Source organism: Phalacrocorax aristotelis, chromosome 1 (genome assembly GCF_949628215.1).
Source record: "Phalacrocorax aristotelis chromosome 1, bGulAri2.1, whole genome shotgun sequence".
NCBI classification, from domain to species: Eukaryota; Metazoa; Chordata; class Aves; order Suliformes; family Phalacrocoracidae; genus Phalacrocorax; species Phalacrocorax aristotelis.
In genome coordinates, this window is record NC_134276.1 from 28,099,494 (window position 1) to 28,119,405 (window position 19,912).

A 19,912-nucleotide genomic window follows, 5' to 3' on the forward strand; every position below is an offset into this window, starting at 1 on the left:
CTATACTTCGGTCCAGGCATTTAGTTCCCTCATTTTTTTAGTGAAATAAAGACAGGAAAATGAGAGAAAAAAGGCAGTCTTAAGAGTATCAGACTGAGGAAAAGGATTGGAGAAAAAAAAAATAATTGGCAGCCTGTATCAGAGCAGAATTCAACAAACAAAACCCCCATAGACCAGACACGAAGGGAGAATGGTTGCTCTCTGTAGGAGTATCGAGATACTTGCGGGAAGGGGACAGAAATATGTACTGGAAGGGTATACAGTCATGCTGTACCCATATGGAATTGTAACACTTGTTAATTAAACCTCCAGACTCCACTACATTTATAGCTCTGGATGTATCATCCAATTCCTTTTGCCCTCTTACTCCTTTTGTTCTGGTGACTTACTGACTCCTATGTGCTGTAAGCAACTGTTCTAGCATAAAGTCTGGGACCCCTTTCAGCATACAGCTGGAGGAGAACACTTTCTTTTTCCTTCCCCCCTCCCCCCCTCCCCCTTTGTTTTCTGAAGAGGTAATAACCCCTTCTCTGCCCCCCAAAATCAATGCACAGTCCACAACTATTTCTCAGATCAGCTGTGCTGTATATACAGTTACCCTCTGCAGGCAAATCTCAGGGCTGTTGGAATCACTACTCACCTAAAACGCTTATCATTTCTCAGCATTTCATGCAATGACTTTTCTGCTGGATTGATGATCTGTCTGAAGATGTGAATAAAACCATTCCTTCCTTCTTTACTTCCTCTGACCATGCATGAATTTTCAATACATACAGCCTGATTAAAAGAGAAACAAGTGTAGATATTAAAAAAATTATACACATTTAAACATATTTGATTAAATGAGATGGATGCATAGGTCCCAACATTATATTAAAAATAATATTCATATGTATTTCCCACACTCAAATTTTATGTTCCTGCCAGGAAATCTGATATTGCTTGAGAAAGCAGAAGTAGTGAAATCTGGAGCAAGTTAATATGGTGAAAATATTTCCAAACTTGATGATTTAGCTTCCCTTGAGAATGTTCTTAATTAGGTCTAAAGACTAGTTTAAAAAATTGTAATTAATGGAGTGTCAAATCTGTTTCATTTTCCCAAAAAGCCTTCCATGCAAACGAAGTTCCCATCAATAAAGATCAGATTTTCATTTTTTCTTAGCTTAAAACCTTAGAGGTTTTTGCTAGATAGTCATAATGGTAAATGCTGGAGGCTTCATTCAGCTTTGTCTTTATTCTTTCATGAGTCTTGTTTTTCATAGTTGAGATACATATTGTTAGAAAGCCCCATTCACTTACTGTGCGATACACAAAGACTCTAAGCAGTTTTCCTCCAATGGTCTCCAGCTCTTGTCCATTGTACAGTTCATTGAGCCCAACTTTCACTTTTATGATGTGATTCTGCAGGATTGTTTTAAGAAGGCGTTGATCCATCCTTAAGGTGTCATCTACAAAGCCATTTAGATATTAATATGTAGTGATTTCATTCAGATAGGGTTAACTGTGGGTGCTATATTAAAAGATCACAGAAATACTGAATCTTTCTTTGAAATGCTTGAGCTAAGGCTTAGGTGGATCTGTGTACACAGAAAATGAATTATTAAGTAGTTTCTGCAAATTGCCATTCCTTAAATTCAGACATGAACTTTTGACATAGCCCGGATTAATTACTATAAATAATATAGCAGATATTTTATATGTGGGCCTGCTCCATTTTCTGAATTACTGTTGAAGTTCTTATTAGAACTTTTATTTTCTGCATGTGCACCTTAAAACCTTTCCAAATTTGCTTCTGTGGTTGTGAGTTAACACTCAAATTCTTGGGTGAAGGGCAGGATGCTAAATGTGGTCACTTCTACAAATACACAAACACCTGTTTTATAGTATATTTATATCAGTTTCTTTCTGCTTTAACGTACTGGAAAATACCAACCTCTTTGTATAAATGTTTGAGAACAAATAAGTTGTGAATTTAATGCAAGTAATGCAAATACTATGGGAGCTAGCAGTCTCTTAATATCTTTCCCAAAATCTGTCTGTGCATATTTTGCATCTTATTTTAGTGATACAATTTCCGTGAAGAAATGATACCACTAAAAACAAGCTGTGCCACATGGTGGTTAGGCTTGTTTTGTCTTTCTGCATGGTATGTATTCTGAAAGAGCAAAGTATCTCTATTTCCCTATGGCTCTCTTTCCTTGGGACTTAGAACAAGTACTGGGACTTTTTTGGAAAACTGTCAGGGTAGCACATATTTTTGTTTATTTTGACATTCAGAGCATAATCTTTTAAGGCTACTAACCTGAGAAAGCACCATTCAGCGGTGCCAGGAGAGTGTATTGGCCTTCTGGTCTTAGAGAAGATGCCAGTCCTAGCTGTGCCACCAGGTCTGTAAAAGTAGTCTGCTGGGCACCACCAAGCTCAATGACTTGCTTGGCTGCAAATAAAGGAATAGGAAAAGGTATTTTAACACACATTTTATTCCTTTTCCTGATTTGGATTCTACATGCTTATCCATAACAATATATCTGAGGGAAGCTGGGTAAGCTTGTAGAACATGTATTCGGTGTAAGAAGTTTTCCATACACATCACTGACCAGAATCGGGAATTAGCACTTCATCAATGAGGTGGATAACACCATTGCTTGTCACAATATCTTTGCGTTTCACCATCTTCACTCCATTCACAGTCAGACTGTCACCATCACAACCGATTTCAACTGTGTTTCCTTCCAAGGTTTCATAGACAGCTCCACCTGTGATGGCTTCAGAACACTGGAGAATATTTAAAATATGGAACTTCACAAGAGCTGTGGAGAAAAGAGGAAGAAGTTCATGTATAGGTGTTTGGACACATATATTCATTTTATATATATATAATTCACATATAGGTGTGAGATAAATTATTACTTCTACACTATTTTAATAATTTATTAGTTTGTCTAGCATATTTATTTGCACTCGGATGCTTTATTGAAAGTTATTTATATGAAAATTGATACTACAGTCCTCTAAAACTTAATGGTCAAAAATCTTTGGCATGCCTTATATTATGAAAACTATACTGGTTATGCTATGATCTGCATGTAACAGAGTATATAACTCAGCGACTGCAGATGATATGCTCCAGATAGACCTTTGAGTACAAAACTCTATAGGCTATGCAAAGTCAGCCCAATATTTACATTTTGTTATGCCTTACTATGTAAGTGAGATTCAGTGCACTATCCTCTGTGTGTACCAAAAGAATCAGCCAAAAATTCCTGAAAGAAACTGGAAAAAAAAAAACCCCCAAAACCCACAACAAAAATTCCGTGTTATTTCAGTATTCCATTTTTAGTCATTTGCTCACATCAAAATTAACCCAGTTCTCTGTTTTCACCATTCTCTAATGAGATACTGCACAGTGACTTAATGAGGCTATAATGAAATGATGGAGAACTTTAGTGCAATGGAGCTCATAAATGGGAATAGAAATTAAGCCTTCCATTTCTTAGTAGTCTATTACATCATAGTTCACATAACAGACTGATTCAATTATTATCTAGTTTTATTGTAGTTCTCATTAGAATAAGTGTGCTGACTATTATGGTTTGTCAGAATATATAGTATAAATTCAGTTCAACTCACAGGGCAGAACTTTCCTTTTACAAGAACATGTCTTCTTTGTATGAAAAGCTGTTCAAGAGAAAGCTATGAGAGAATCCCACATTCAGATAGCCCTGTGTTCCTAGAGGCAGGAATCTTTATTGTAACTATGCAGCTGATAGAAATATCAGTGTGCCTATATCTTCACAGTTTCCTTTAAAAAGTTTTGGAAACTAAGTTTTCAGTGAATTGTAATCCTTAGGTAACTGGAAAAATCAAAGTCAGAAGAAATAACTCCTCCTATATGCAGGTGCTTAATTTCAGAGCTACCAGGATAATGTAGCACCTACCTCCTGATCTACTCACCTGTATTCCTCATTTGCAAAAAGAGGTTACATACCTTCAGAAGCCACCTTGTCACCCATGATCCTTTCTAAGACTCCCCTTGGAAGTCTCTCAAAAGCTTCATTAGTAGGAGCAAAGAGTGTGTAATGACCAGGCCTTCCAAGAATATCCAAGACTTCTGATGTGATGGCAGCAGCCTAGAAAACAAATTTGTTTTTTAACGCTGGTTATTTAAAATAGTACCAAAATATATTATCTGGTTAGTTTCACCTAGTGACCAGAGGTACTTTAATGCTAGACTGAGATCAGTGTTATAGAATGATTACAGAAAATTGTTTTCATTTTTGTCCACTTACTCTAAAAGATGAAAGATCATCCTCGACTTCAACAAAATCTTGAACGGTATTTCCAACAGCTGTCAGGACACGATCAATGACATGAACAACACCATTGGTAGCAATCTGGTTGCCATGGATGATCCTGGCACAGTTAACAGTAACAACCTATATGTGAAGAATCAAGCAGTAGAAAATTAAGCATTATCTTGATCATATACTTGGAATCTGATTCTTACAGACTGGCAACGTATATACTGTACATCATGTATTTACTGTTTTTCTTTCAGCTTTTTTTTAAATTTTAAGTAAAATCTTGTAAGATTTGAAATGTTGACTAAGCTTCTGGAAAGCTAACAGCAGATTTATTCAGGCTTTCAGGATTTCATATTCATGTCTTATTTCTTAGTGCAATCATTCAGACTCATTTTCCACATCTGGTTAATATGGTGATTGTATTGTTTTTTACTGATGCAAACTGTAGCCCAACATAAACACTTTAATGCCTTTAAGGCAACAAAGATAAGTGACTTGACTGGGAGACCTCTAATATTTCTAAGAATTTTTTTTTTCCAGGCAAATAATGGATGTGCGTACCCTACAATCTTAAGTGTTTCTACTGCGCACTCCAAATAAAAGATCTGATTCAATATTATTTTGTAAACACATTGAGATTAATAGTAGATTTTGCTCTCAGATTTATTATGATCGTATATTTTGCCCACAAAAGGCTTTGTCTTTTAGGAAGAAAGTTCATTCTTGTTTGAATTTTGATTTCTAACCAGCAAAACACCACGTGTCCATTAATTCTTTCTTAGTGATTAGTCTACACAGCAAGCAAAGTTTCTTCAAGAGAAAATGTATTCATTTTTATCAGTGGCAACTGACTTGCTAGGTGTTGAACCTTCTATAAGCTATGTTCTTAGCTATAGAAGGAAATAAAGGAAAGAGCAATGGCTATAACTGAATAATTATGTAAGGGGAAAAAATGTGAATAGACTTACCCCATTGGGATAATGGTTAATAAGCAATTTCTGGTCATTATACATAGACACAAGAGTCATGCCATTCTTAAGGTCTTTCGTCAACATGCGCTTGTTTACCATGTGGTGGTGGAGAGCGTTATATAGCTCAATATTTACATTGTCAACCAAATTCCTGTGAATTTCCTGAAGAAAAAAGGAATTTAATTAGTTAGAAGCTTCAAAAAATTCTTCCAGTCAGAAAGATGTGCATATCACTTTACCTTAATATACGCTTTCAATATATTGAACAATGGATATTTCATGTTAGGAGTGACAAATTTGATACCTATCAGTCTGGCCTTACTTAAATGATCCTTTAGTCTGATATGCTCACAAAGAAGACAAGAGGTGTCATTGCAGACAAGTCCTTGAAGGAGCATTGATCCAATATTTATTTAACTTAAAACATTGCTAAAAGAAGGACACCTGACAAAGTACAATTATACTCTACATCATGCAAATACTGGAATTCCTGTCAGATTCTCCATAACTATGCTAATAACACTAACAATATTAATATTTGTCATGCAAGTGCTTAAATAAGAAAGACGGTTGTTTAGTATTCCTGAAAATATATTCAGAACCTCTAGCTTCAAAAAAGTTAATGTAAATTTTTTTATTATAACTTGTGTAATGTCCTTTTATATCTAAAATGTCAATATTGTTTCTAGTCTACCTCATTATAGTCTAGCTGTTGCAGCTAAAATATTAGCTGAAAGAGAAACACACTTTAACACATACATGTGTGCACACAAACACACATACACACACTTACTGAATTTAATTCCTCCCAGGCTTCATTGCTTGGTGCAAAGAAAGTGAATGATCCTCGTCCCTCAATCTCTTCTCTCAGCTTTGATATGTCAGAATACTGCTGAGTGGAGGTAGCTCCCACAATACCAAGTGTACCATATACATGATCAATAGGAGCAACTAAAATAAACATAAGAATGCTGTAAAATCTTCAGTCATCCAGTTTCTCACAATCACATCTACTTTGTTTCTTTTTGTCGGACAATATTATTGCCTTTCTGAAACTGTTTAAATCAATATTATGCCAATGTGCTTGGATTAAAATTCCATAGCCAACATACTCAAAAGCCATCCAAGCACATCTGCTTGTTATTTTTTTTCTTTGTTTGCTTAATTAAAAATTAGATCAAACAAAACCACATATTGTAATATTTTCTTTAGAAGAGTTGTCTTGTGCCAACCCAACCTGAAATGGGAGGCTATCTGTTGAGGACAGGAGTAAATTCTATCTATAATCACAAAAATTTCAATGGAGTGGATCTCATTGGGTCATGGTGGACCAGAATATCTCCTGTGAGGCCTCTTGCTCTTCTTCCAGTGTGTGATTTGTGCATATATTGATTAATGCAGAGAGTAAGAGTAGGCGTAGTCTCACAGTTAAAACACTGCTACATAAGAACAGGATTAATCTTTCCTAATTCTAAGCATCTAGGAGTGAGGCATCTGCATGCAAGCTAGTTGTTCTTGGCTCTTTTTATGGTCATGGAGAGGAGCAGGCAATTCTAGAGTGTGACTGATCTCATCCTAATGTAAACATCTAAAGTGAGAATAATTCACCTAAACAAACTGTACTCTGCCTTACATATGCCTAACTATTATTGAATGGAAAAGGATTAGTTCAGGTATAGGGTTCTAAAGTTATGAAATATATTCCTTCTAAGATTACTCTTCCCTGCTGCAATTAATTTTATTTATGCAAAACAGAATAGCACAAACAGGAGAAATCCTGTCTTCATTTTTACTCCTCCTTAGTTTATTTAAGGCCTGTAACCCTTTTTTACTATATATGAAGATTCAAGTCTTTTAGGAAAAGGAATAAACAGAATACGCCACACCTCATGTCCTGGGTTTCTGACCTCACTGGTATGCTTTAGGTTATTCTGGGGTGTGATGGGAATAGGGATAAAAGTTCTTTGGCAGCTTTGGGAACTGAAGACACTATCATGGCTCTCCAGTCCAGAAACTGGGAGGAGCTGGGAAATTCAGCTTAAAGTGCATTATTAAATCCAGTGCTGGCTGATTTTTATCTCTTTTGGCTGTATGCAAATGAAGTTGTGTGTCCTCAGGCAGTAATTCTTAAAAAGAGGCAATCATTTCTCAAGATGACCACCTTTGAAAGTCTCCTGTGTTGTAATGCTTCTAATATATGGTCTTATGCATATGAAAATAAGCTTGTACCTGCAGGACATCCTCTCATACCATCCATCTTCATGTATCCAGGACAGCACTCATATAAGACAGTTCTGTGGGATATAGACAAAACCACAATGAAATAATAATCAGGACCAGTGTACACTAATTTTATCTTAGTGTAATTTTTAATTTTGTTATTATCATTTTTTTCATTTCTAAGTACACACTCTCCAGATGCTTATCCCTTTTTTATCATTCAGCCTTTTCTATATAGACAAAAAAATGGTTGTATTTTACTACATGCAAGGCTTTTGAACTTACAGAATTACTGCCATCATTAAGCTTAAGTGCTAGGAAGGAATGTGGGAGGGGTTGTGGATCTCACGCAGAGTTATTAAAAGATTATGTGACTAGAACAGCAGCTGAAGAAATTTAATTTAACCTCTCTATTTTGAAAACATTAGATGGGATTGAAGAAAAGGAAAACTAAAGTGAGGATATTGAGAGAAAACGGTGGCAGCAAGGTTGTAAAGGAAAAAAAAACCAATAAATGAACTGAACAGAAATTAAAACAAGACTACATGGAGTCACCTCCATACTGCATATAGGAAGTAAACAGGAAAAAGTCTTGTGGATTGTATGGTGATAGGCAGTGGGATGACAGAGCCCCAGTTTTTCAAGGAAGACTTTGAAGAAGCTCAGGAATGAGGGAGAGAACTATTTAAGAACAGACAAAGCAGGTTATAAAGAAGGAAGTCACTAAAGGATGGATGGACACAAAGAAAAGTTTGCTGGTAAATGAAGTGAGGATGAAAACCACACTACAAGAAATAAAAAACAGAGTTAAAAGGATACATCATCACAGCATGCATAGAATTTAGTAATACCAGGGACTGGGGACTGTTATATAATGTCAATAAAATAATCTCATTCTTGAATACGTGAAAGCTATGTGTGACAGCAAACCAGGGCTAATTGGTAGTTCTATACTGTAACATTCAATTTAGCATTGATGGTCTTATAAGATATGATGTCTTCTTAATTAATATGACAGCAATAAAAGCTCTGCCATAGATCTGCTTGACAAATTCTCCTCTCTTACACAAAAGCTCAAATTCACTAATGTTTTTGCAGAGTTGATTTTGGCTCCCTGGGAGAGGGAATGCCAACATATTATACAATCTTACCACAGCCTAAAACATAAAATTTAAGGCATAAAACTTCAGATACTACTTTTCAAATTAAGGTACACTGTGAATAACAAGGAAAAATTGCCATCATATTTTTACATAATAGATTTATTTTTGTAGGTGTGGCTGATGTTAGCAGTGCTAGGGTTCTGAGTACTAATTCATTGAAGGTTTTTGCTAAGACTTTACCACTACATTCCAGATTTTAATTTGTAGACTCTTTGGTGGCAGCTGAGTACACTCCTCTCATTTTTCATAAACTAAATCTGACAAAACGTTAACCACAAACACATTAAAATGAACAGCTTATTAAAATGAAAAGTTGGACTTAAGACCTTCAACATCCACACTAAATTTCATTAATTTTTCATTAATTTAATTTTCATTAAACAATGAAAGTAGAAAGAATGTGTGAACTGCTTCATCATGAGAAAAGATTTTTTCCTTCCACGGAACAGAAAATATCTCCCCAAACCCCATGAGCAGCTATGGAGGATTGCAGTCTTAACTAGCTTTTGGAAAATGGAAAGAAGAAGCTGAGTTATAAGCATAGGATAAGATATGGCAAGTTTAGTCTTCTTACCATATCCAATTACCAATGACACATTAGCATTACAAAGCATGATTTTTAAAGTGAGGATTATAATTCTGTAATTGACAGCAATCTGATAGACCTGGTGGAGATTAAAGATTATTTTTTTTTAATACAGTCTTTCATTTCTCTGTTCTATGAAAATATTTTTTCTCCATTCCCTCATACACATATACACACATGACATATTCACCCTTCTGCCATGTGCATCTTTTCAATCGAGAAGCCAGATACTGAAAGTATTTGTATAGTTCTTTTTAATACAGCTCTTTCTTTAAAGCAATTCACTGAATGGTTATTTCTTGGGAATGCAAGAATAGCATGCAGTTTAGGCTACAGATTTTCTAACTAAAGAGGAAATTAACCTTATACACTTCCTCCTGTCAGAAGTTAATTAAAAAAAAAAATCTAATTAAAGAAACTGCGTAGCAGGATAGGAGCCAGAATGTTCTCCCAGCTCTGTGAACTGCTTTGTCATGAGGAAATATTCTTTCCTTCCATGGAATAGAAAATATCTCTCCTTTACCCCATGAGTAGCTATGAAAGACTTCAGTCTTAATGAGCTTTTGGAAAAAGGAAAGAGGAAGCTGAGTTATAAGCATAGAATAAAACATGGCAAGTTTAGTCTTCTTACCATATCCAACAATGACACAATTAATGAAAGGCAGAAAATTGGCTGAAGACCATAGTTAAGAAAGAAAATGCTTCTTCAGCCAAGCATTACAAGATCAGTGCCTTTTTTATCATGTGACTTGTTATGTACAGCCAAGGCTTTTTTTTTTTTTCTTTTTTTTTTTTTTTTAAATATATCAAGGGTTACTGTAAGTTCCGACTTACAGTATTCATGTTCCCTTACAGCTGACTGCAATTAGAATGCCCATGTATCAGCTGTATCAGAATGTCATGAGAAAGATGGAATGGGGGAAAAGGAGTCTGTACGGAGGATCCCAAGATAAGGTTAGAACCAGATAAAACTCAGTGCAAAATTAAGTTCTTCAGCACCACTTGTGGGTAGACAGAGTACACAGGGGAAGTACCGTCTCACACCATAAATTATTCTCATCTGTATCTCCCTACTAGTTTAGCATAAGATGGTGCCCAAGTGAAGAAAGCAGTTACTCAGATAACAAGCAATGCTGAATTCTTGAGTTTTGGAGTTTTTAAGGTTTTGGTGTGTTTTGTTTGTTTGTTTGTTTTGGGGTGGGTTTTTTGTCTTGTTGGTTGTTGGGGTTTTTTTTAGCTCAAAGTTATTCCAACCTTATCCAAAGGAGTATATTCCAAAGGAGAAAGGCGCAGAGCAATGATACCTATGTCTTTGTTATTCTTGGCCATCAGAGCCAGTTTTCAGTTTATTGAGGTCAGCTCTGTGACTCATCTGTTTCTACTCCTTGCTGGCATGGAGATAAACTACTGCAGAGAAACAGTGGAAAGACTTCTGGTCCAACAGACTTTGATTTTAGCAAATCTTTAAGTTACATCCCAATTGGAAATTTACAGCAGTGGATAGGAAGTGTAAATAATACAAGCATTCTTAAAGTAACATTTTATACATCATATCTACAAGTTAGGGAGGACTTGTTAACATGGAGATATTAATATAAGAAAAGCTGTTATCCTTTGGATTAACATTCTTATTACAGTAACCTCTTTAGTCATGTCTGCATTTGTGTTTTGAGTACAGAGTGTGTGAAATTCCCATTAACAGCTAAGAGTAAGTTATAACAGGTGCTCTATTACAGCCACAAGAAAATTCCTCAGGAGTTCCATGACTTAACTTACTGTCATACACACTGTTTTCCCTCTCTAGCCTTGCTCTATGAATGCTTATACAATGATAGGAGTGTTAATAGAGGAAGGAGAAAGTAGGTAATATTTTGTGTAGGCTTTCAAGCCCAGATCCACTGAGCCTCACTGCTCAATGTCTTCCTCTGGCTGGCTGTAGCAGGCTTCTTGTTTAGGGCCCTACACAGGCTCTATAAAATGTTTTACAGCTTACATTCCTCTAAATTCTAGTCACTGAGGAGAACAAAGTCATGACCTGACTTTAGTTCAATGAGTCCAAGCTGCCTGTCGCTTCAAACTATTTTTCCTGATACATGAAGGTATCTATCACTGCACAACTAATTTTACTTCTGGAGCTCAGCAAAGTAATGAATTCCCTGTCAGATTTATGCTGAGAGCAGACCTTTTCTCATGAGAAGATATGACAACTATCTAGGAATAAAACCACATGAGTATGTTGGTTTCCAAAGCTGACTTTGAGAATTTCCAAGTTTCAGTCTAAGTAATTTTCAGGAAATACCCTTCTTCCCAATGTGTCTGCAGTGGAATAAAATGTAGTGCCAAAGAAGTCAGTGGTATGGCAGACTTCACTTAAAAGGTGAAGTATTTTGGACGACTTGCAGCGTGTCCACTGAAGGAAAAGGGAACTCAGTATTATAATGCCACCTGAAGGAGAAGGAAAGATTCTGATAAAAACTATAAACCTGTGGGTCCTGAAAATATTGCAGGTAGAGGTGGGGCAAATGACCACACAGAATCTAGTTTGACTGGAAATTTATGATTATTACCATCACCAGATGTATAAAAACCTGTGATTCATATGAAAAATTGGTTCTAACAAAGCCAAAATCAAAATGGACGAGACTGGTTAGGATTCCAGTCAATTACTTTCCAAAGAAAGTTCTGGGGATTTAGAATAATCAGACCAGTTGTCTGCTTAGGATGCTTATTTTGATTTGCTCTATGTCCACTCTAACTTACTGCTGTTACTTTCTTCCACCTCCTTAAGTAAGTAATTAGTAACCACTAAATTTTATAATAGCGGGAAGTTTAAGGTGACAGCTTGGCCCATGGAAATCAGGTCTTTTCGTCAGCTCAGGCGGGGCCATGGTATCGTTCTTCATCTCTAGACTGACTTTAGATTTGAGAGTTCAAGGCCATGGCAATGCTTGAAAGGCAAGTCTGTATGTTGGAATCAGTGTCTCACTGTACTGGAATCATAACTCAGCTCCATTAATTTATGGTATGCTGTCAGAGCACTGAAACATTTTGCAGAAAGAAGGTTGAAGAAAACTTTCTCCTACTAAATCTTCCCTCAGCCTTTCTCCTAAGGATCTTTTCCAACACTGTCTTACGACATGTAGCATCTTTCAGGAATCTCAAAAAATGCAAACCCTCTGACACCCAACAGGAGTAGCAGAAACCACAAGCCAATTCCATTTCAGGACCTTGCCTGACTACTGTCTGATTTACATGTTTGATTTGAACAGTAAAAAAATTGTTGCTGAATATATTTTTCTCACACAAATAATCATTTGGAAGTCTGAATCAGTTTTACATTAGTAAGTATAGGGATCATGCTCAAGAAGAACCATGAATTTAATTGTTCAATTGTTTTTCAGCCAGGACAGCTGAACCAGCAAAAAAAAAAAAAAATAAACAAAATGTAAAGGTGGCTTTGAGGAAAAATTGAAAATTAACCAGGAAACGGATACTTTTTTATTATGAAAGTGTCATATATGTAGATGCACTGAAGAGAGCATGATATATTGTAGCCATATTAGCACTGCTAGTGACGCATGTACACACTGCATTATTTTTTTGTGCCTCCCCTATTCCCCAGCACAAACCCAGACTGTGTCTTTGTCTAATTCTTTGTCAACAAATGATACTTTGACTTTCTGTAAAGAACCGTTCAATTAATTTCATACAAGTCCTATAGTTGCAGTTTTAACTTAAACATATTCTGTTTGTACAAGTTCACTTGGATTCAATGCGAGCTATGTGTAATTGTTTAAAGTCAAAAATATCTGGGTTTTTCCCCAGAATTTATCATTGTTTCTATATTCAGAAACACTTTTTTAAACTTGAAGTATGGACAGGAAAATGTGGATCCTATTTACTCATGACTTAGACAATCAGGAGAATAATAATATGACTAACTAATTGTAAACTGTCCATCACTGCTTGCTCAAGCTCTCCTTTCTAGCTTATTTAGTGAATTACTGTTGATCAGAGAAAACGGTTTTAAGATAATTTAAGAGCTTGTTTACAAAGGCGGTCATCTTCAACTGGCTTATGTTGCTTACACTGTGGATGTTTTTCTTCCATATTGGCCTCTGCTATAGCAGACTTTGGCACAGAAACAAAAGATCTCTATTCTACATTATATTAACATCTAAAACAGTGGTTGATGTTCGTTAGGAAAGTTTTAAATACAAATCTTACTTTAAATGGAGTTGAGTTCCTCAGACATATAATCTGCACCATATCTCAGTATAGTTTAACATCTTTATGTCTTAGGGAATACAATCCCTCAGTGATTATTCAAATTGTGTACTTAAATATTACTTGGGCATTGGGAAGAGTTTTATAGGCTTTCACTAAAAGACTTCTAATACCCTAAGACAGAGTTGCAACTGAAGCCGGGTGTCCCTGTTCACTCAAGCCTTTCTGAAAATGTCACCCGAGACCAATTTGGACCTTGTAAAAGAATAATGGTAACATAAAAATAATGATTTCCTGTGACCACTGTTGAGAAATTCATCCAAGTAATTGCATAACAGCAAAAGAAAATGTGGTACACAAGAAAAACATTAGTTTATTGTATTGGGTAAACAATGTCAGTCTCTGTTAAATTACTTAATTCTAAGTGACACAGACCAAGTTCAGGACTGGGGTTTTGTATGTGTTCACACTCTGAAGCTGCTCTATGGCTGATAAACCAGTAATGACTTTGACATTTTGTCATAGAGAAGGCAGTGACTTGTGTTCTGAGAAGTGACAATTGAAATATACACACAGATATCAAAAGAATGCCAAACTCACCCAGATTTAATCTGTATCCACAACCATATTTTGACTTTTTTTTTTTTTTCTTACAGAGAGCCATGGTCTGAGTGCACAGCTCTGCTGGGTAGTGCTGAGTCCTTTTCACAACTGGCCTATTAGGTCCCCCTGTGGTTTTGGTCACTTAACCTCATATCTCTTTGTGTTTAAAATAGAGCTATGAATACTTAACACAGAGCAGTATTGCTGAAGCCAATACTTTAAAGACTCTTAAACTTAAAAAAAGCTATATACTATGCTGTAACTTTCAGACTTTCCACTCCTTTGTGATTATTTTTGGCAACAGTTATTGGATCAGTTTTCCAGGTGGCTTTAGAAGCAGCTAAAGAGAAGCTATAACCCTGTAAAATTAGAACTTAATTTTCCCCATGCCTGTATTTGAAACAGTTTGCCTCTGAGAAAAGGAGAGTTTTCTAATTGTGCATTATATTATCTCAGTGAATAGGGAATAGTTACGAAACAGAGCATACTTACGCTTTCTTTCCACAGATGGCTCCCTGGTACCAGTTTCTGCAGGTACTGAAGTATTTCTTGTGTGTTCCCATAACTTGCTGAAGGGCACAGACATTTGGGCTACAGGTGGGAGTAAGAAACATTTTAAAAAGAAGTTTCTGTACCTCTTTGGAAAAGTTTTATATAAAATAGTAGCAAATACCATTTCTGTTGAGCAAGAGTAAGAAATTAACATCTGGCTTCAGTTCCCAGGGCAGGTGTGCTTTAAAAGCAACCGCACTGTAAGCTCCTGGGACTGCCCAGCTGGGTCCTTTGGCAAGCCCACCCTCAGCAGGGACAGAAGATTCCCCTGCATTCTGGCTTGACCCTCTGTCTCTGATGGGCAGTGATCACCAGCTGTGCCTAATCAAGTCTCAATATGCCTTACATTTCTCCCTTCCCCCTGTGCAGTGAATTAATTACCAGCCACCAAGGACTGAGCTGGGAATACCATCAAGGTCTTTTGATTTTTGTCTTGTACACATCTGTGTAGCTAAGTTCATGGAGAGATGGGGAAGAAAACTGCCTTGTTCTTTATGTAGAAGGAAACCCTCTCTTCTCTAAATCAATCATTTATTTTTATTACCCACAGTTTGCAGTACCGCAGACACCTAAGCAAACATTCTGGGAATTACTGGGGACCAAAGGGTAAATTGGCATGTAAATAAAAGAAGTCACAGATTTTAAATGAGGAATACTTTTTCCTTAGCACGGTAGCATACAGAAGAGGAATTTCTTAAGGGCAAATTCTATGGAGCAAAGACATTTTGTCACTATTTTTTATACTGTTACAGTTAGAAAAAATAATCAGTTCAAAAGTTAGAACATATGTCAGTGGGAAGCCACTGAACTTTATTTGAAAAGTTCAGTGTGTGTATACACGTGTGTGTGTGTGTGTGTGTGTGTGTGTAGCAGGCAGAGGGAATTAAATAAAGAAAGATAGGATGGTAAACAATTCTTACTCACAGAACGTTTTTTACATAAGAAGACTGAAATAAAACACATTTAGACACACGTATCTCCCTGACATCTGCTGTTCAAATTATTTCCATGTCTTTGAGCAGCCTGGCTTGTAAGTATTGTCTTTTGGGTACCCTGCCGAGCAGCTTGCTGCATTGCTCTAGTGGGAAGAGAAGTTTTACAAAGGGCTCCCAGTATATTTTCCCATTTTAGAAATCATTTAAATAGAGTTCATGATTTTCATTAGGTTGGAATAAAGAAAGCAAATACTGTGGGATATGTGTCAACTCTATTCAAACACTTGAAAACATATATTAAACATATCTGACATCCCATTACATTATTTATGAACTGTAATTAACTTCAGCGATTCTAAAACACATGTATTTTATCCATTGACAAGTGGTGATTTTAGATTTTTCCACATTTTGTGAAGTCTAACAGTATTCTGCCTCCTTCTGAAACTCTCTAGAATGCTTTTTATTTACGAAAAATTCTTGTCAAATTAATTAAGAAAGAAAGTTCTACTTGAATGATAGTAATGTTTCACAGTGAAAAATCACATTTAATATAATGCAAGAAGAAGGGGGAGAATAAAGATTAGCAAGCTCCCATTTAAAATAGAAATAAACCCCAGTTACTTACCCTTGGTCGCGTGCCCTTATTCGACTGTGAGTTAAAATCTTGTCATAGTGAGCAGAAGCAGCTGCTTGTTCAAAAGCAGACAACAAAAAAGTTGAAAAGGTGAATAAGAAAAACAGCTTCATCTTTAGTCCTCTGTTGCTCTGGCAAGTCTAGAAAAGAAAACTGGCAAAGGGTCTGGAGAGCTGACAACTTATATACATGTTGGAAGGTGGTGGGAGGGAACCACAGGATCAACCTGAAACTTCGTACCACCCTCCTTAGAACAGCAGCTTTCACTGCCAGTGTCAGTAACCTAAATTAGTACCATACATTATCCATTTAAAACAATTTTTTAATCCCCGATTGTCTAATTTCTTCCTATTACAGAAGGCTTAGCATTTTATTCCGCTGACACAACAGCAAAGAAAGTTTGAGAAGTTTAGACTTTGACTTATGATTTGGTATTTATAGCACTGAAGCATCCAGAGGTCGTGATCATTGCATGTGGTTTTGTTCAAACCCAGATGAAGATGTCTGTTCCCATAAGAACTGCACTGCTTTCCTTTGTTTTCCATGCCGTCACAGTTATCAGCTATAAGCTGTTTAACTAGTGAAGTTGATGAAAGTTCCAAACAATGCTGGTGTCAATAACCTGGAATAGCATTTTTGTCTTGAGAAAAAAAGCTGTATTAACACACATTGTGGTTATGAAGTTACAGAATCAAATGCATTATTAGCTTAAATATTAATTTTAATTCTAATAATAGCAGTTCCTATTACATAATGCTTTTATTCAGAGCTTTATATAATCATGTAAAAGTCACCAAGTGTCTGAAAATTTGAATATGTACCTTTCTATACTTAGTCAGTCCTTGTCAGCCTCTCATGAAGTAGATGGAAAATGTAATTCCAAGCTGGAAATGAGGGGACTGAGGCAGAAGTGACAGGCTCAAGCCTCCAGTAAAGTGTCAGTCTTAAGGGTCCAGGGACAGGACAGTTGGTGTTTGGAGTGCAATTCAGGAGTTTGCATTTTCATTTTGCGGTTTGAATTTTCATGTCAAGGACAAAATTCTGCCATTTATATAGAAGTGTTTGCATATGAATAAAATTTCAAGGTATAGTCTATAGACCATTTCAGATCTTTATGAAAGTACGGTGAGTGCTAATGGCGGTACTTTGCTGTAATTTCTTCCTCCAAACCAGAACAAGTAGTGAGGTGAATAACTGGAAATGGATGCAGTATTCAACTGGCACACCTGGGACCAACCTCTCATTATAGAACAGACACAAATGGGGGAAAGAGCAGTGGGCAGAGACAATGACTATTTCCTATATATCATCATAGGTAAAGTTTATAACTAGACATAGATTTATATAGACATTTCATGATTAAGGCCACGTCTTACATAGCCATAGCATTTCATGGTTTCTAAGGTTAAGAACAGGGACATTTGATTAAATGGTAGGTTAACTTATTTTCTACTGCGACCTGTACTCATCCTACCTGCAAGCGACTCGAGATAACTCATGGAAGTGTCAGCATCTCTAGAGTCACTCTGTGTGAACTCAGTAAAACTCCATGCCTGAAACCATCACTGTCAGATCAGCCAATGGAAGTGACGGGTCAACTCTGTGATAAAATATTACAAGTTTTAGGAGAATCATAGAATCATTAACATCACTGCTGTGCTCCTTCTATTCATCTCAGAGCTTTTATCACCTTCTGCTCTTTGCAGCAAGAAATACAGTAAGAAATATCACCTCTTAAATGTCTAGCTATGGCATTTCAAGTTGCTAATTGCCCTCAGTTGATTACCCTTTACAGTTCTTAATCTACAGATGAAAAAAATTAGAAGATACTCTGTTAAAGTAACTTGACCAACTTCAGAAAGTCCCAGAACTGTCCCAGTAACCTGTCTTCTCAGGAGTGCCTCCTTCCTGAGTCTCTCAACTCTCAGCATAGCTCATGTTCTTCACTTCCACACTTACCATGTAGCATCAAAAAATGAGTAGAAATTAATCCTGCATGCGCAGAGATCCCGTTGTTTAGAGGGCTAGCCATCACAGCTAAAGAAGGAGCAATCTGAGCGGAGCAAGTGTTTTTATTTCCAGATTTTTCCAGCTTTCTGGTTAGTGACCAAATCTCAAATTGCAGAGAACCCTATTTGTTCTCTGCGTAAGGTACAGTAGGCTATAATTCTTAAACTGGTAGTTCTTATTAATAATACCTTATTCTTCTCTGTTTCCACTTGTCTTTGATTGTGCTAGGAGCTGGACATAATGGGAGCAAATAGTGATCCTAAGATCATTCAGCTCCCCACTTCCATAGGTTATTGTTACAAAACGCCCCTTTTCACATCAGAAGTGTAGAAGAAAAGATCTGAAGGATTGTTGTGTCGAACTTAGTGTGAAACTTGGTGGCAGGGGTAATAGGGCAGCATAGAAACAGGTGATGAAAAAATATGCAAATATAAAGACATATTAATTAACCAAATTAAAGGATAATCAACATTAAACCTTATAGCAAATGTGGTGACATAATTATATTTAATGAGGCAAATGTCAGTAAAAAATAGTTAACACAGACATAAAGTTCACTGAAATAAGATAACATGAGGAAAAGAATAACAATCATAAGCTTGACTTTCTGAAAAATCTCTAAATCACTGAATGAGTTATTCTGGTGAGTGACGCAAGAATGCACAGATCCTTAAACGGATATAACTCATCTTTAACTGGAAATACAATGGAAATTGCACAACCTTGTAATTTAAGGACTTCTAGTTAAAAACAAGCAAACAAAAAACCCAAAGCCAACAAAATAAACCCCAACAAACCAAAAAAACAAACCAGAACAAATCCCGCAAAAACCCAAAGAGCAAAAAGCATCAAGAAGAAAAAATAGTCCAACTACATGAATCCTAGTCCTTATTCATGTTTACATTAACCTGGATATAAAAACAAACAATGAAGCCAGGCTCTGTTTTGTCTGTGATATAGTGCTGTGCTGAACGCCACACGAGAGTAATCACTTCATAATTTGCTAACTAAAATACTGTTCTGGTTAACCAACACTTTATTAACTTGTGCTCATTGCTACTTTATTTATTTTAATTTGTTCTTTATTTAGCAAGGTGGCTAAAGTAGTGACTGAGTACCCACCTTAGTTTTTTTCTTCCTTTGGCTAAATGCTTTGTGCAATTCCATACTTCCTAAGGGGTGTGATGTTGAATTTATAATTATAAATGTTGAAAATCTAATTATAAAATGCATTAAAACACCTCATGGATGTGAATTATTATTGCAGTAACAGGATTTTTTAGTATCAACAGCAGAAGAAGCATCTCCAAAGAAATACCTGGAACAAGTATAGAACAAGTGCTGATTTTCATCTTCCATGAAATGTAAATAGCGTCGAGAAGAAAAGTCTAAGGTATCTGCTATTCTGAATTGTTTCTTGTATTTCTCTAGAGACCTCTAGTGGAGAGAACTCTGTAAAAGTAATTTTCTTGAAGCTGGGTTAAGCCTTTACACTATGAATTTATTGTATGATAAAGCAATTTGTTTTATTATTCCTAAAAAGGAATAGTTTAATTATATGATTTAAGAATCCTTGCATTCAAATATTTAGGGCTTTGAATAAGTACCTTTGCATCAAATTGACGTAACAGAAGCATCTACCTATTAGTGACTTGTGTTTAATTCTACTGATAAGGTGCAGAAATTTAGCAAATAAGAATGGAA

General features: G+C 36.1%; 1 protein-coding gene across 11 annotated transcripts in view; it reads right to left on the reverse strand.

The window, feature by feature from the left end:
- The window catches only part of POSTN (periostin), a 35,604-nt gene extending 18,895 nt beyond the window's left edge, over window positions 1–16,709 (reverse strand). For all 11 annotated transcript variants that reach the window (XM_075085768.1, XM_075085739.1, XM_075085756.1 and 8 more), the window contains exons 1-11: window positions 16,190–16,709; window positions 14,567–14,665; window positions 7,505–7,569; window positions 6,069–6,226; window positions 5,273–5,437; window positions 4,290–4,436; window positions 3,989–4,130; window positions 2,598–2,810; window positions 2,303–2,437; window positions 1,300–1,448; window positions 641–777 (exon numbers count right to left, since the gene is read on the reverse strand). In XM_075085768.1, coding sequence (XP_074941869.1) covers window positions 641–777; window positions 1,300–1,448; window positions 2,303–2,437; window positions 2,598–2,810; window positions 3,989–4,130; window positions 4,290–4,436; window positions 5,273–5,437; window positions 6,069–6,226; window positions 7,505–7,569; window positions 14,567–14,665; window positions 16,190–16,311 — 1,532 coding nt within the window. In that variant the 5' untranslated portion in view covers window positions 16,312–16,709. The remainder of the gene's footprint in view (window positions 1–640; window positions 778–1,299; window positions 1,449–2,302; window positions 2,438–2,597; window positions 2,811–3,988; window positions 4,131–4,289; window positions 4,437–5,272; window positions 5,438–6,068; window positions 6,227–7,504; window positions 7,570–14,566; window positions 14,666–16,189) is intronic.
- Between the last annotated feature and the right edge of the window lie 3,203 nt (window positions 16,710–19,912).